At 39.1% G+C, this 15,987-nt stretch overlaps 1 protein-coding gene across 1 annotated transcript in view; it reads left to right on the top strand.

The window, feature by feature from the left end:
• RC3H1 (ring finger and CCCH-type domains 1) overlaps positions 1-15,987 on the top strand; it is a 34,251-nt gene that overhangs the window by 2,012 nt on the left and 16,252 nt on the right. Inside the window, 7 exon segments of the mRNA XM_009892865.1 lie at positions 5,343-5,463; positions 6,784-7,023; positions 8,146-8,321; positions 9,150-9,350; positions 10,506-10,638; positions 12,692-12,810; positions 14,776-14,888. Of these exon segments, the coding sequence (XP_009891167.1) occupies positions 5,343-5,463; positions 6,784-7,023; positions 8,146-8,321; positions 9,150-9,350; positions 10,506-10,638; positions 12,692-12,810; positions 14,776-14,888 (1,103 nt within the window).

Consider the following 15,987-nt stretch of genomic DNA (forward strand, 5'->3'; position numbering starts at 1 on the left):
CCTGTAGTAGTGTGTACCAGATGATGGTGTACTAGAAAATATGTACTACTTTGCTGTGAAGGACGGGGAAACAGTTGCTATTTTCCACTAAGCTCTCTAAGGACGTGTTTTAGCTTTTTACAGAAAAAATCTTGGTTAAGGACACACAAAAAAAAAGGAGTACTTTAGACAAACTACAGTAATTTTGAACAATATCCCATTAGGAAGGCGGGCTCTTTTTAGTACATGTCAATAAAAATGATCTGTGAGCAGCAAGCCGGCTTACAGAGCGTGAATAGTATCAACAGCTTTAATGAAACAAAGCCTGTTTTCTTGTTCCAGTACTTGGTTTAGTTTCAGGAGGGTGTATGTGCCATTAATGTCCCCTAATCTCCAACAAACCCCTGTACACCTTAGCCTGAGTCCATGGAGATGTGTAATACTTCTATTTTTAAATTGTAAATTTAAAAAAACAGGATTCATTTTAAAGAAAATACAGTGCAGCACAATTAAAGCTTTTATCTGGGGGGGAAAGAACAGTTTGTTCTTTTCTCTTTGGGGAGGCTTCTGAGAAGTTCACACACTTATAAGTGTCAAGTGCTTTTTTGCTGGAGGCAGAGGAGGAGACCAGGCAGTTTGAAGAAACGAATCTATTCTGCCATGACTGGCAGCAATGATAGGATTCCAGGGCAAGTCACGTTGGTTGGCTTTCACGCAGGCATAATGGATGAAATAAGCAGGACTGTACTTCTGGGGAAAATGTACTAAATTTGTCACACAGGCACCCGGGGAAGCAGTAACCTATTTCTCCGACAATAGCATTATCTCTCTGTGTAGGTTTTGTCACTTTAATGATGGAAGAGTTGGTTTCTTACTTGAATTACAGGCTGTTTCGCAGTTTTCCCTCTCCCCACCCCTTTCCAAAAATGAAACCTGTTGCCCAGGTTATAGCCACCCTTGATGTGAAAATTAACTGGTGCAGACTCAAATTCTTGTTCCCCCGCTGTAGCGTGGTACACATCAACAGTGATTACAGGGTCTTATTCCAGAAGGCAGTGGTCAGGCAATTCAGCCCACATACAGATAAGTTCAGCCACAGAAGATGGTGGCAGCGATAAGGGATTATAAGGGGAAGATGAGAATTATTATTCCTGGGAGAACTGGAAATAGCTGAGCGCCTAAGCAGGAGCTAAGCATATTATGAGGGAAGGGAGGTACAATGGCCTTGAACACAAATCAAAAAGGCAATCATGGGATATCTTGCTTTTTAAACTTTTTGGGTAAAGAAATCCCTTAAGCCAGTTTCTATGAGGTTTTGAATTTTAACTATTCAAGCATCCACATATTACTCGCTCTATGCAACTGTTTCAAACGTTCACCAGGCCAGTGTTTTAAAGGTGCATAGTCATGGATCTGTCATCTAATCTCTTCCCTCTTGTTTTTTTAACACATGAAACAGCAGTGTGCACGTTCCAAACAGGTGACATTAAGTGGCAGAAATTCCTGTGGTGCTTTAATTTCTTTCATAGTCTCCTGCTGGACGTGATAAATATTATTCTAGGCATTAGGCAATGGAGTCATGTATATGATGAGAGAACGGGTGGAATGATCTTAACTCACAGCCCTTTCAAAAGGGGAAGATTGCAATTGCAGAGATATTAGTGGCACATTTCATAATGTTGTATTGTAATTTTTGGCGAAATGAAGTGCCACAAAAGAGGAATTATCTGTGAAGAAGTTGCCTTAGTGCAAGCTCTTGAGGAACTGAAGACAGTGGGCTTTGTTTTTTGGTTTTGGGCTTTATTTTGGCAGGAAGCAAATCATCCATTCACAAGGGAAAAAAATACAGGGGAAACAGTTTTCAAACCAGACAAAAAGGGGTTTGGTCTGTTTAACACGTTCTCATTCTGTGCAATTAGATGTCTAATGGTAATTAGTGACAACTCAAGCTGACATCCTTCATCAAATTATACTTAAATCACCAATTCAAAATCACTGCCTGGTATGAGATGATGCTTTAGCATTCTTTTCCGGTCCCCTTCCTCATGCCGTCATAACCTGCTTCTTCCCACAGCCCCAAGTAGTCATGCTGATGGGCAGCATTCCACTGCCAGGATACTTGCAGTCATTGCCAAGGCAGATGCATGCAAAACAGTCACAAATTTAGAGTAATTAAACATCTGAGATTATTTTTCCTGTCTTGTTCTAGTCCCCCTTGGGAGGTGTTTATTATATAATGTAAATATATTTGCAGTGAAAACTGTCATAAGGGTGCAGTGTCTGAGAGAATGGAATATTGAATGAGGATGAAAATAATGAACTCACTCTGTAGGGCATCTATTTTGAGGCTCTCAAGGCATTGTAAACAGAAGTGACCATAGGGTCCTGCATGCTATTGAAAGGAAATTTTGCAGAAGGGAAGTGAAAGTGCTTTGGAGTTAAATTATTTCTCATTTGTCCCTCAGCAATTCCATGACGGACCCAAAATTAGAATTCAGATCATCTGTTACTTTTATGAGTTACCATTTTTCTCTTGGTAGATGCTGTTTTTATAATCATTCTAACCCTAAAATATTAAAGTCTTAGAAGTGCATATAATAGAACCAGCAAAAAGGCAAATTATTTGTAAGTTTTACTGTGAGATGCATCACATGAGTGAAGATGAAGTGTGTGTGTGTGAGAAATGCATTCTCTGGTCCTTAAGACTCCTGAAACCTCAAAATAAGCATCTTGTTTCATTGTTCAGTGCTACACTTGCTCCAGCTTAAGATGACAGTTAAACTCTAATATCTGTCGGGCTTATTTTGCTAAAAGTACAGTTGTGCAAGGTGTTTAGGTTTTTTACAATGAAGCTTCCTTTGCAGAGAGAAGAGATGGGAATGATATGCAGATACAGTGTTGAATAGCTTGATTAATTCTTGGAAGTTTTTTCTATGCCAGCTTTTTCCTGGGGGAGGGGGAAGTTTCCTTTTAGTTGCCTAGATAGACCTTGTGTCTCGCTGGCGGAGTTGTGCTGTGTATGGCATTCCAAACCGCTGCTGTGAATGTGTGCTAAACCTGCCTTAATTCAAGATCGAAATCCCCGGCTGAACACGGCTTCCTGTCCCACGTCTGTTCCAAGCCCGCTTTGTCTGCTGGGTGTTGTGATGCTGTAGTTGTATTTCATGTTGTTGCCAGTGCCAGACTGAATGCTTGCGGGAGTAAATAGGAATTTGCACAAAATATATTACAGCAGTAAATAGGGCAGAGACACTGTAGTCTCTGTCTCGGCACAAATGCATGAGATGCACGTTGTTTGATCAATAAGCAAGTTCTGCTTGTATAACTGCCCAGACAGAAGCAGACTCCTAAAATGGCAGTAGTTTTGAAAAGGAGGTGGAGTATTCTGTTAACATGAAAGCAAATATTGAAGGTGTTAATATTTGTTTCCCAAATCCCAAGAAACCAGTCCAGCTCAGGCTGTTGCTTTTGCAACAGTTACGGCTGACCAATATAAAATGCAGTTGCAAAATCTCCTTTTGCTGAAAACTTTCAGACAAAAAAACAACAACAACAAAACCAAACCAAAACGCTCCAAACAAAAGTTGCTTCATCCCCAAAATTAAAAAAAAAACAAAAACAACCAACAAAACCCAACCAACCAACCAAAAAAAAAAAACCAAACCCAAAAAACAACCACCCCAAGTTTCACAAGTTAACTGCAGTATTTGAAAAGCATCTAGGCTAACCTGGCAGTCTTGGTGTGATTAAACTTGGTTTTGGTTTTCCCTTCAGTAGGAGTAAAATGGGAGGTGTCTGATCCAGGCTAAATCGATTATGTTAGTTTTGGGGTGGTATCAGCTCTCTTATTTGCAGCTCATAGGTAACACTTGAAGATTTTTTTTGTCACCTACTGTTATGTAGCTAATAACTTTTTTTTTATTTTGCAACGTGTGTCAAATGAGCAACTTATACAGGTTTAGACAACTATGCGTGCTAAGTGTGATCTAATGATTGAAACTTTATATCAATTATTATAAGTAGATAGATATACTTTCTATTAAAATTGATAGGAAAGCTCCAGTCCACATTGGCGGTGGCAACCATATATATGTGTGTGTATATATTTTTTTTTTTTATATATATATTCACTGCTTTTATTTGTTGCTGCCATCATAATGCTACTATTTACATGGCTGGGTTGCATGTGAAGGTGTAGCGGGTTTGTAGCTGTCAAACTCAAGCATTAAAGGCTTGCGCTTTTAGATTGAGGGCCTTGGTTTGTCCCTGTAAGCAGCTATGTGGGATTAGCATGCCGTTATTGCCAGTGGGGTAATGATTGGTTTGGAAATAGAAGTTGAAGTCTGAGATCTGTTTGCACTTTGGTAGCATATGCAAAAAGTGCTTGTGTTTAGTCTTACACAAAATTCCAGTTCTTTATACTATCACTTATTGAGTTGATTGCTGAGTAGTGACTTTGAGAAACATTAGTACAATGCTATACTGCACCCCCAAATTTGTTTAAAGCTTTAAGAATTTAACTGGATGAAAACAAAAACAAAATTCTAACTTGGGGGGAGGGGTCCAGCATTGCTTTAAAAAAAATCCCGATTTCTGGTGAATGCCTGGGTGAAGAAATAAATGCCACAAACAAAAAAACCCAAAACAAACGAACCCAACAACAAAAAGGAAAACCACCAAACCAAGACAAACCAACTCAAGAAGGTAACTGGCCTGTGTTGTCAGATTAACACTTGCAGGTTGTGTTCATATACACTGTGCAGGATTACTTGATCTTACTGCTTGGTAATTGGGCCCAGTCAGAATAATGTTCCAAGGGTGCCCTAGTACATTTGCTGCTAAGTCTTTATCCCACTAATCCAGGTAGGTCCTATCACTTATCCCTAGATGATTTTAGAGCTGAGGCCCTAGATACAAATCTGTACTTACCTGCAAAGCAGGGGGTTTCTGATTTTTGTTCTGATTTGGGGGTTGTTTTTTGGCCAGCCAGCTTTGGGGGTGTCTCAGTGTGTTTGTTAATTCAGCCAAAGTTTTATAGTTATCAGAAATGCCATATTTCTCATGTAGTATTTTTTTTTTTTTGTCATGGAGTAAGTCTTGTCCTTCTAATTCCTGTCAGCCACTAAATAAAAGAAGTCTGCTAATGATAAATTCTTTACATTTTTTTGTGTTAATTTTTGCTGGGTTTTTTAATGCCATTTGTTTGTTAAACAAGCTGAAAAAATGCTTACTAATATAGAAAAAACACAGAAGGGGAACAAAACAGGAAATGCTGCATATTAACGAGCTTGATGTGGCTTTTGAGCATGACTGCCACTTATTTGTGCATATTTATCATAGATGTACATGTCATCTCCTTTCAGGTTCCTGAGCAGCAGCCAATTACTCTATGTAGTGGAGCTGAAGATACCAAGCATTATGAGGAGGGCAAGAAATGTGTGGAAGAATTAGCGTTGTACCTCAAACCACTCAGCAGCGCAAGAGGTAGTTCCTGCATTGTTTCCTTTGAAAATGAAAGCTGGAAAGAAGATGCAAAACAAATTATTCAAATGACTAGTTGTTCTGTTTGAAAAAATGGACTTGGACCTTGTTTAGAAACAAATTCAAACAACTTTCCTAAGCATTAAGGTTATGTCTTCACTTAGTGTGGGGGGGAATTTAAAGGCATTTTGTCAAAATTTATACTGGAAAGAAGCCAAGGTATTTGGCTGTAGTATAGTAAGTTGAGGCAAATTTAGTAAGTTGAGTTGACCTCTGCAGACTAAGTAAAAATACTTCTGCCTTTTGTTTGAGTTCTGCTTTGATTCAAGATAACTGTAGTGATGCGGCTTGTTTGTGGAGGAGGAATAAACTGAAATGAGAAAGATACTGCATATAGGATATGTAAGAGAAATAAGTAGTACTCTGTTTATACAGCATTTTGTACAAAAGCTGGGTCAATCTAAGTAATTCTAGTTTAGTAAAACTGCACTAGGTTCAAGAGTGCAGATTTTATCTATATTATGTATGGTGGACTTGGAAAATCTGTCAACCCAAGCAGTAGAGGTGATCATCATGGGCATCAGGTTTTCAAAAATGAATTTTTACGAAAAGCTGTCTCAAGCTTTTCCAACTAGTACAGTGTGATAGCAGTACTGCTCTGAGTAGTAGTGGCCCAATGAACAAGCTGTGCGCTGTGGAACAAACTGAGTATGGCAGCTTATGTCTAGCGAGTCACTTGTTCCTTTAACCTGGTTTCAGTGGCTCCCAGCACATTTTTGAATCACAGTTTTTGCACATAATTAAACATTACCTGAACAGTTTTGAACTCACGCAAGTTCAGTTTGTCTAGGCCAAATCAGTGGAGGTATCGGATATGGATAAAAGGACTAAATGTCTTGTGAAAGCAGACAAATACCAAAGAAGGCAGTGATCCCTGAAGCCCATGAATAAGGGAAGGACTGCAGTATGATCCTACCCTTGAGGAGACACCTGGGAAATCCGTATGGGAGGGTGCAGGACAGATTTCCAACATGGGGAGAGAATTCATTAGAGGTTCCACCTTCTTAGAGAGCCAAATCAGTTAATCACAAGACTTAAACCTGTGGGAAAGCTGACTCCCGGGCATTGTTGGCTTTTAATGCTGAGTAAAACAAACTGACAAAAATGAACTTCTGATATGCCTTCTCTAGTGTTCTGTTTAGCAAAGTGGACATCAGGAGAACTGGGTTTGCGCTTCTACAGTACAGTGGTTGAAGGCTGGTATAAGAAGAGGAGGTATGAGGTAGTTTATTTTTTTTTTTCCTGCTTTGTTTTGATTTGAAGGTGTGGGTCTTAACAGTACTACTCAGAGCGTGCTAAGTCGTCCCATGCAAAGGAAACTTGTGACATTAGTTCATTGCCAGCTAGTAGAGGAAGAAGGGCGGATCAGAGCCATGCGTGCAGCACGGTCGCTTGGTGAAAGAACAGTAACAGAGCTCATTCTTCAGCATCAAAATCCTCAGCAGCTCTCTTCCAATCTCTGGGCTGCAGTGAGAGCCAGAGGGTGCCAGTTCCTTGGACCAGGTACGTAACATCACAGTACTACTTCTATACGAGAAGTAATTCAGAATTGAGGAGGATTTATAAAAGGGTGTCAAATTGTTTGAGTGATTTTATTAGGCAGTGGCTTACTTTCTTAATAGTAGGTCCTCAGAATTAACGATATATCTATTGAGCTGCTGTCATGAACTTTCTAGCATTTTTAGTGCTTTTGCAAGTCAAATTCAGAATAATGTGTATCCTTCTATTCTTGTGATAAGATAAAATTAGTTTCTTACTTGCTGCTCTTTGAAGAAGACGCTTCTAGAAAAAAGGCTACTAGAACTGACTGGACGTAGCTGCTTTTCCTTCTCTAGGGCAATAAACATACAAAACAGTTGTTTTTTGTTACATTTGGAGGGCAGCATATAATTTTAAAAAGTTACATATTGAGAAATAAAATTCCTTTTCATAGGATACTAAACCAATCAATTTTGCTTAAAAAAATTAATGAAGTCTTGTTACTGAAAATGTAGACTTTGCTTGTAGAGGACCAACAAAAATAATGCCTTGAATGATGAAGCTAATTTCTTAAAATAAAGAAGCTTTACCCTACTGAAACAAATAAAGGAAGACTTAACTTTGGGATGCTAACTTTTGTGCCACTGCAGGGCAGAGAGAGGCTTGTTACCTAGCAAAATATGCAGTGCTACAGCACCTGATTTATTTGTGTGGGCGCTAATTGCTCTTTTACCTACATGGGAACCAACCTTGCCCTTCCTCAGCCTGTCAGCTTCTTCTGCTGGCATGAAACTCTTATGGTAAACTCTTATATTAATAATCGAGAGAGGTATACACAGAAATGAAGAAGTCTTTCTATCATTTGATACCCAATGTAGAACAAATAATAATTAAAAAAAAATATCAAAAAGTCCTATTTCCCCAGTCATAGTCTGGGCATCTGGAGGTGTTTCTTCCCTCTTTTCCCTCCCTTCTTGCTTAGCTCCCTTTCCTGTCTGGGGGGTTTCTGGGGGATGTGGGTGTGTGTGTTGGGGGATTTTTGTAGCTGGTCTCTCACTTAAATAGGGAAACAAGAAACTGTACAGAAATCTTTCTTGGTCTTCTCTCATCTTTTGTCTCTCTTCTACACATTTTCCTTCCCACCAGCAATGCAAGAGGAGGCTTTAAAGCTGGTTCTACTGGCTCTGGAAGACGGATCTGCGTTGTCACGAAAGGTCTTGGTTCTCTTTGTGGTTCAGAGGCTGGAGCCGCGATTTCCTCAGGCTTCTAAAACTAGCATTGGGCATGTTGTCCAGCTTCTTTACAGAGCCTCGTGCTTTAAGGTATGAAGAAGATTCTGCATGGAGATTTCATAATGCTGTGAAAACTGTTGTTTTTCATTTTCAATTTACATTGTCCTGTAATATTAAATGTGCCTAACAATATGTATAGTTATAGAAAGTAGCGCTCGTTAAGTCCCACATGTGTTTGGGGAGTTCTTTGTCGTACAGCTATGTTGGCAATGTAGGCTGAAATTTCAACTTCAAGCTGTATAGCTAGGTTTTTACTCTGTCCGGGTTTAATAGATGCACAGTAGCAAAACCAGTAAGTCAGTATAACTTATCTCCTTAGAAGAGGCTTAAAGCTGGAAAATCCCCAGTTCTGTTAATTGCATGGTGGTGTGGTTAGAAACAAAGAAATATGAGATCAGAGTTATATAAAGAGAACTTAAGCTGCTTATTGTACTTTACAGCATTTAAAGATCCATTCCTAGGTGCTCAACTTAAATGTCATTCACTTTTGCTAAATGAGGAGAAGAATGCTTTGTTGGTGCCAATTGTACCCTCAAACGAAATTCTGCAATACAAATAAAATACGTTGATTAGAGAAATAAGGTGTGGATGTTGTAAAGTCGCTTAGGAAGTGTGACACTTCCACCAGTATCTGGGTTAGAGTCTGAATAGGTGATGTTTGGTATCCATTTCATAGAGGTTCCACTTTATGAAGAGTGTGTTATTTTAGTAGGGCTAGTGTTCACTGCATAGTGTCATAGTTCAGTTTACTTTGGGAGGAAGAACTTAGTTGCTGACTGAAGGTTGCACTTGCATTGGACTTTACATAATCTCTGTCTTATCCTGCTTAATTGTATTTGGCTCATTTCTCCCCACTAGGTGACAAAGCGAGATGAAGATTCCTCCCTGATGCAGCTGAAGGAGGAATTTCGGACTTACGAAGCTCTGAGAAGGGAACATGATTCCCAGATAGTTCAAATAGCTATGGAAGCAGGTTTACGCATTGCACCAGATCAGTGGTCCTCACTGTTATACGGAGACCAATCTCACAAATCCCACATGCAGTCTATCATTGACAAGGTAAAGCCACCTAAAATCAGCCCAGTCTATCTTGTTTGCAACTGTAGTAGTTATAAATGCTCGTAACATGAGTCTACAAATTGTGCCGGTGTGTACTCATGTTACTAATTAATCATTTGCCCTGTTATTTCGAAACCCATTATGGCCTAAATAATCAGAGTGTACATTTGTAACCTAATGAATCTTGTTCCCTCTGCCATCCTGCCATCTCTTTCTACTTTACCTCTTTCTGCAGATGGCAAGCCACAAAGGTTAGCTGCACAGTTGGGATGTGTCCTTTCTGAACAGCTGATAACTGCCAGTGTAGTAAAAAGAGGTTAACGGTTCATGTTTCCATGCAGGAAGCTAGTGTGTATGTTGAAAGAAAATCAGTCCCCTAGTCTATACCTGAAGTAGTAAGAGGGGCGGAAGCATATTTCTTAAATAAAATGAATTGATGTCTGGAAATGCCCAGGTCCCCTTTTGTTTAGAGGGGACACAGGATAAATGGGCTTTTAAATCAGGGGACTCACATGTGAGTGCCTAAATTAGGTGGGTTTTTTGAATCTTTACAAAAGCTTTGAAACAACTGCTTTGGCTGCCATGCAGGAAGATTAGCTTCAAGATTGGTTTGCTGTGTATTTGTGCATTTGCCCACCTTTTCAGGTGCTGTGCCAGACATCCCCTGAAGGACCTAGGTGGAATTAAAAGATTTTAAATATTTAAATTGTGTGATGTTAGTAAACAGAAAGTTGCTAACTTTGTCCTTCAGCTGTCTTGTTCTTTGTCTGCTGTACTTGGTTTAAAGCAGGGTGCAAACCTGTTGGTTCAGGGATTAGAGTACTAGACACTTCAGAAGTCTAAATTAAATGGTTTCTAATATTCTGTATTTTTTTTCTGGGTGCCAGCACAGCACAGAAAAGAAATAGATTGCATTGCTAGAAATAATGCCAGCCTTCGTTTTGTCTATTTAGAGATGTTTTAACCTGCAATGTCAAAGAATTGTGCATTCCTAATGCTGGAGAAGGAATTTAATAGAAGGTGCTGAAATGGGCTTGTGTGAAAAACATATTGCTCCAATTTTGAAAGACAGCTCTTGTGAGCTTCTGGAGCAGCCTTCAGAAACCATGAGGATTGCTTTGCCTGTAGAAAGTTAATTATCATAATTTTTTTAAGTTGCAGACCCCAGCCTCATTTGCACAGAGTGTTCAGGAATTAACTATTGCTCTTCAGAGGACTGGAGATCCAGCTAACCTGAATCGTCTTCGACCTCATCTAGAGCTCCTGGCAAATATTGATCCCAGTCCAGGTAATTCTAGATGTTAAAACCCTTAACTTGCGGTTTAGCAACAGGAGCTTAAAACTATTGAAGGATCGAAAGCTGTTCAACAAGTGGAAGGGAACATCCCCCAACTCATAAACTTAAGATTCTTGAGTGTTATTCATAACCAGCCTGGGAACAGCAGTATCTGTGTGAGGAACTGAAATATTCTGAAGCTAAAATAGATTCAAAAGTACGGTAGGAATAATTTCACCACTTCTCCGGAGAGAGCTTCCTTGTTTGACAGCACTAGGTGAATGGATGTGGATGTTGAGTACATATAATACTGTGAGGTTATATGCTATGTACTTGATATTGGGCAATGTTAACTGGGGGGAGTGGCAGCAGTCTTAGCTTCCTCCTTTTCCTTTTTTTTAGTACACATGCTGCTATTTAAAAACAGATTTGCAAAGCAACAGGAAGATTGATAGAACCACTGTGCTTAATGCAGAGCCTTAGCTGTCACTCTGAGATATATTTTCTCTCCAGTTCTTTACCAGAGCAAATTTGTTTACAAACGAGGGGAATTGTTCAGGAAAACACTTATCAGATTGAGGACTTCCACTAACTAATCTAACAATTTTATGTCTTTTTCTTTGTTCTAGAAATTCTGTGTATTAGTTTTTGATCTGAGGTCCCTAGCCTGCAGACATTGCACTCAGAAGACTGTCTTAGAGGCATCTTAAAATCATAAGGCATCTTCTACTTTGGAATCCAAAACACAGAATTTTGATAGATTGAATAGACAGAAGCTGGGCAAAAATAAGTCTAGACAAGAAAAATTTGTTATTCTAGGGAATTCAGTGTTTTTCTTGGTCCTGTGTAATTCTGCAAAGGTGTGAAAGACAGTCTGGGAAGGAGGAGTTAGTTGGAAAGAGTATAACTGGGAAAGAAAATCTAAGCTGTTGACAGAGAAGAAAAAGATGGAAATTATTGAAAAAGTCAACATCACTGTGAGGATGGACCACCCTGAGAGAGTGCTGTGGCTGAAGTTTTATTTTATACCTGTTAATATTTGTAAAATCAGTATTAATATCAAAATAGTGTGGAGGCCTAAACTAGGACTTCAGGAGATGAAAAGTTGTAGTTCTTACTTTGTTTAAACAAACAGAAACTAAGTTACCTTTCAAATGAGGGCCAGTTGTACTTTACAGTTAAAGGAGACGCAGTGCTTTCTTCCCAAATCTTTCATACTGTAATAAGTCAGGGACAAAACTGTGTGTGTACTGCAAATTTGTTAGTCAAAGACTGATACAGAAGGGGGAATCACTCCGTTTCAGTAGATGAGTCTGATCTTGATATTTCTCTACTGCACTGTTGAGTTGCTTCCCTAGTGTTCTATAGGTATGTTGAAATGCATCTGGAAGAATTTAATCCTTGAGTGGAATAGAATGTAATTATGCTAAAGATCTTGAAAGACGCTTAGTGAAGCACTTTGAAGTCCTGCGTTTTGCAGCAGAGTGTGTAGCCACGTGATGGGAGTGTTATCTGCTGGAACAGATTAAATGATTCGAAAAGGAAATTGGCTAGAAAGAGCAAGTGCCCCTATAGAATTAAGACTTCACAGGTTATTCACATTGCTGTATCTTAGATGGTGGTTTGATGCATAGATTTGCCTTGTGATGTTTTTCCATGTGAGGCATCAATTTCTGGTGCTATTCAGTGACTGTGCCAGCGTGATCTAGGCCAGCAAGGGTGGTATTTGTTCAGAATGGTATTACCTACAGGAGTCTGAGTGCGAAGAGGGATTTTCAGCCCAAAGGAAATAATTTGACATGCTAATAATAGTCTTGCTGGCTCATTCGATATCTTGTATGTGGCCCAATCTTGAGTCTTTAGGTAGCTTTATTCTTTAAGTGGTACATATCCCTGAATTAAGGTGCTGAATGCTTGTTGTCTAATGACACACATTCCCGGTAAAATCTTTTTGGTTGTCTAGTGAATTTTTGTGATACTGATGGTGTCTTTGTACCTGGTTTTGGAAAACCCTTTTGACTTTTCTTTTTGTTTTTACTTTCTCTATTTGCTGTCAATGCAATAGATGCTCCACCTCCGACATGGGAACAACTGGAAAATGGACTAGTTGCTGTGAGGACTGTGGTGCATGGCTTAGTTGACTATATCCAGAATCACAGCAAGAAAGGAACAGATCAGCAACAGGTAAAAGCTAAATTATTTAGGAAATGCTTATCCCTAAATTTTACTGGCTATATCCAATAGTAGAAGTTTACTAATGCCATCTGTAGAGGTTTGGTTTGAGGAGTTGATTTAAAATATCACTGCTGTGTCATACTTATCAAAAAAGAAGAAAGGAAAAAACATAACACACACACAGACCCACCCAGTATCTGTCGCACAGCTCACTAGGATGAAAAGAAAACAGTTTGATCCAGCTGCAAGCTTAGGGAAATGAATAAACATCCCTCATGACTAGAGGGTGGGGAAGAGAAGCCGGAGTGCCTAGCAATATTATCTGTGGGAATTTTCCTGGGAAATATTTGACACATTTCAGTCAGATATCTCTGTGTTGATGAAATTATTCTTATAGCTGTGTTTAATGGTCTGTGAAGTTTAAAGCTTGGGAAGACTTCATATAAAGGTATCATCCAAGGTCCTGAAACAAAACTTTTTGTTTCAGGAATGAAATGGTGTTGCTAAATATATATACTAACTTATCTCATAGTTATCTTATCACATGTTCCTTTGATCTCATTTCATTGTATAGTTAAGTTGATATAAATGCTTGCTGGTGCTGAAAGACAGAACTGCCTGTCATGCATTCCCACTCCCTCCCTCGCTTTGGCACTCATTCTCTTGGAGAGCTGGTTCAGGGAGCTGAACTAGTAGAAAGATTCTCTCTGCCAAAAAAAAAAAAAGAAAAAAAAAAAGGCAAAATTAGAGTGAATTATTTCTGTTGTTTTACATTTTTGCATTCACTGGGGTGCCTAATGAGCAGTGTTACCAGCAAAAGGAAAAGCAGTAGGAATACACAAGTGGAAATTGGGGTAGGAAAAACAGTGAGAGGGTTTGTTCTGGCAAGAACATTGCCTGGACCTGGTATATGCTCTGCTGCTTGGAAGGGAACCTAAAGCCTCCCAAGTGGGAAAGGGAACAACTGCTGAGTATTGGGCAGAGTTTTGCTGGCTGGCAGCAGTGACCAGTAGAGGGCTGTGCAGCTTATGTACACCCTGCCTAAATCCTGTTTTCACTACAGTAGATGGCCAGAAAAAAAAAAAAAATAATCAGTTTGCAGATGGCTTCTTATGGATTTACATCTTTTGGCTGAGTTTCTCAGAAAGCAAGGGTTTACTTTTACAGATCTTTCCCTCAGTGGGAACTCTGATAGGATATTTCTGCCTCTGATTTAATTCTGCCGTAAAAACTGTAGGAACTTAAATGTCTTTGAGACCACCTCTGGCCTTCTGTCAGTATATTTACAGAGACTGGCAAATGGGCGTACATGCAGACAGCAAGACTGCAGTAAGTTGTTTCTTGGGAAACTTAAGTAAGAAAAATACAGAAGACAGCCCATACCCCGCTGATCTGTGTAGGAGTAAGATTGCATCCTCAACCATTGATGGAAATAATTATCGTAGATAGCAAAGAGATTTTTAGTCCAAAGGGGAGTAAAAGGGAACTTGATGAAAAATAACTCTCTCGGAGATCAAAGGGATACTCAAGTGCCATTTTGAGCTAACAGAAAGCAAGGGAAAAGTACTGACTAGGTTGTATTTATTTTCAAGCTGCCACAAAGCTTGGTGAATATTTGGCAATTTCTGATTAAGCATGGTTGTTTTTTTCAGCCTATGTCAGCTTTGTCCATTTAACTGTTTCCTGACAGCTGTGTTCCAATCAAGCTTCAGTAAGGAATTTGAATAAATGTTTTAAAAACCCAGTAGCGACTTAGTTGTCAAAATACCTACTCTTGAATCTATTAGTTCTGTTGAACGACCAAACCACGAATACTTCTCTAGTCATTTATTTCACATTAGGTACTTCTGGAACACTTAAATTGAAGGAATTCTCAACAGTCAAACATCAGGCCTTTAGTAAGAGGATATGTTCAACTCTTTGTTAGGTGCACTTATATTCGGGTATCTCACCTGTTTTCTTTAACCTTGTCAGCCGCCTCAGCACAGCAAGTACAAGACATACATGTGCCGAGACATGAAACAGAGAGGAGGATGCCCCCGAGGGGCCAGCTGCACCTTTGCACATTCACAGGAGGAGCTAGAAAAGTAAGTGTACCTCTTACGGTAGAAATCAGTCCAATCTTTGTTTCATCTTACCCCTAAGTTATTTATCATATCTAGGAATGGGGAGAGGCAGCATAACTTGTCTGTTACATTAGCAAGAAACATTTTGAAAACCTTGTAACAGTCATCTCTTAGATTTTAGAACTGTTCTTAAATGTAGGATGTTTTGCTTTGTTCAGCAGTAATGCAGCTCAAAGTTTGTTTACACAACTGTTATTTGATATTTTTGAGGTGGGTCGATTTTCTTGTTTCTTAAGTGTGACTAAACATGCTGATTGACTGCATGCGTTATGGTGGTTTATTTGCGTGTATTTCTCATCTTGCCTTTATATTCAGGTATGAAAAGTAGGTTGCTGGAAGTTTTCCAGATGTAGGGGTTCTCTAGTTATTCTGCACTGCTAGGGCTATCCAGAGAACTAAAAATGAGCATTGCAAGTTTTCTTTCTGCTACGGTTATTCTTTGAAATTCTTTGACAAATTGCAGATACAGAAACGTAAAAGTAGTTATTGTTCAAGAGTTAAAAAATGGTGGTCATATGAAGTCTGTTGCAAATAAGTTACCTTCATTATAGATGTAGAGGGGGCACCCAGTTATCCTAGAGCAAACTGCTGCTGTTCTGAAGGTTGGTTTACTGTTTTTTGAAGTAAAATGGATTATTTAAGAGTTAAAAGAAATAAATACAATGTATTTTATGCAGCGTATATAACTTCTTACTTACCTTTTGGGCTAAAATCATTCACTTCTTTAAAGAAAAGGCTTTTTTTTTTTTTAATCAGAAGAAAACTCCAAAGATTTGGAAATGGTATGCAGTGTTTTTTTTCCTTAAAAATCCGAAACGTGAAGCATTAATATGCTTCATTGGCTGTCCAGCCAGCATGCAGTGCATTGGCAAAACAGGAAGAAAAAAGAGTGAAGCATGTGGCGTTAGAATGACAAAGGCAGTTATTCAAATGAACAGAGAATAGGACTTTGATAGTTAAGTTCTGCAGAAACAGTTGGGGTTTTCCCCCATTTGTCACAGTGTTAAGAAAATGGAGATTGGTAGTGCTGGTTTGGGTGGTTAATGAAGGTGGTAAGTCA

This window comes from Charadrius vociferus, unplaced genomic scaffold (assembly GCF_000708025.1).
Source record: "Charadrius vociferus isolate BGI_N301 unplaced genomic scaffold, ASM70802v2 scaffold39, whole genome shotgun sequence".
NCBI classification, from domain to species: domain Eukaryota; kingdom Metazoa; phylum Chordata; class Aves; order Charadriiformes; family Charadriidae; genus Charadrius; species Charadrius vociferus.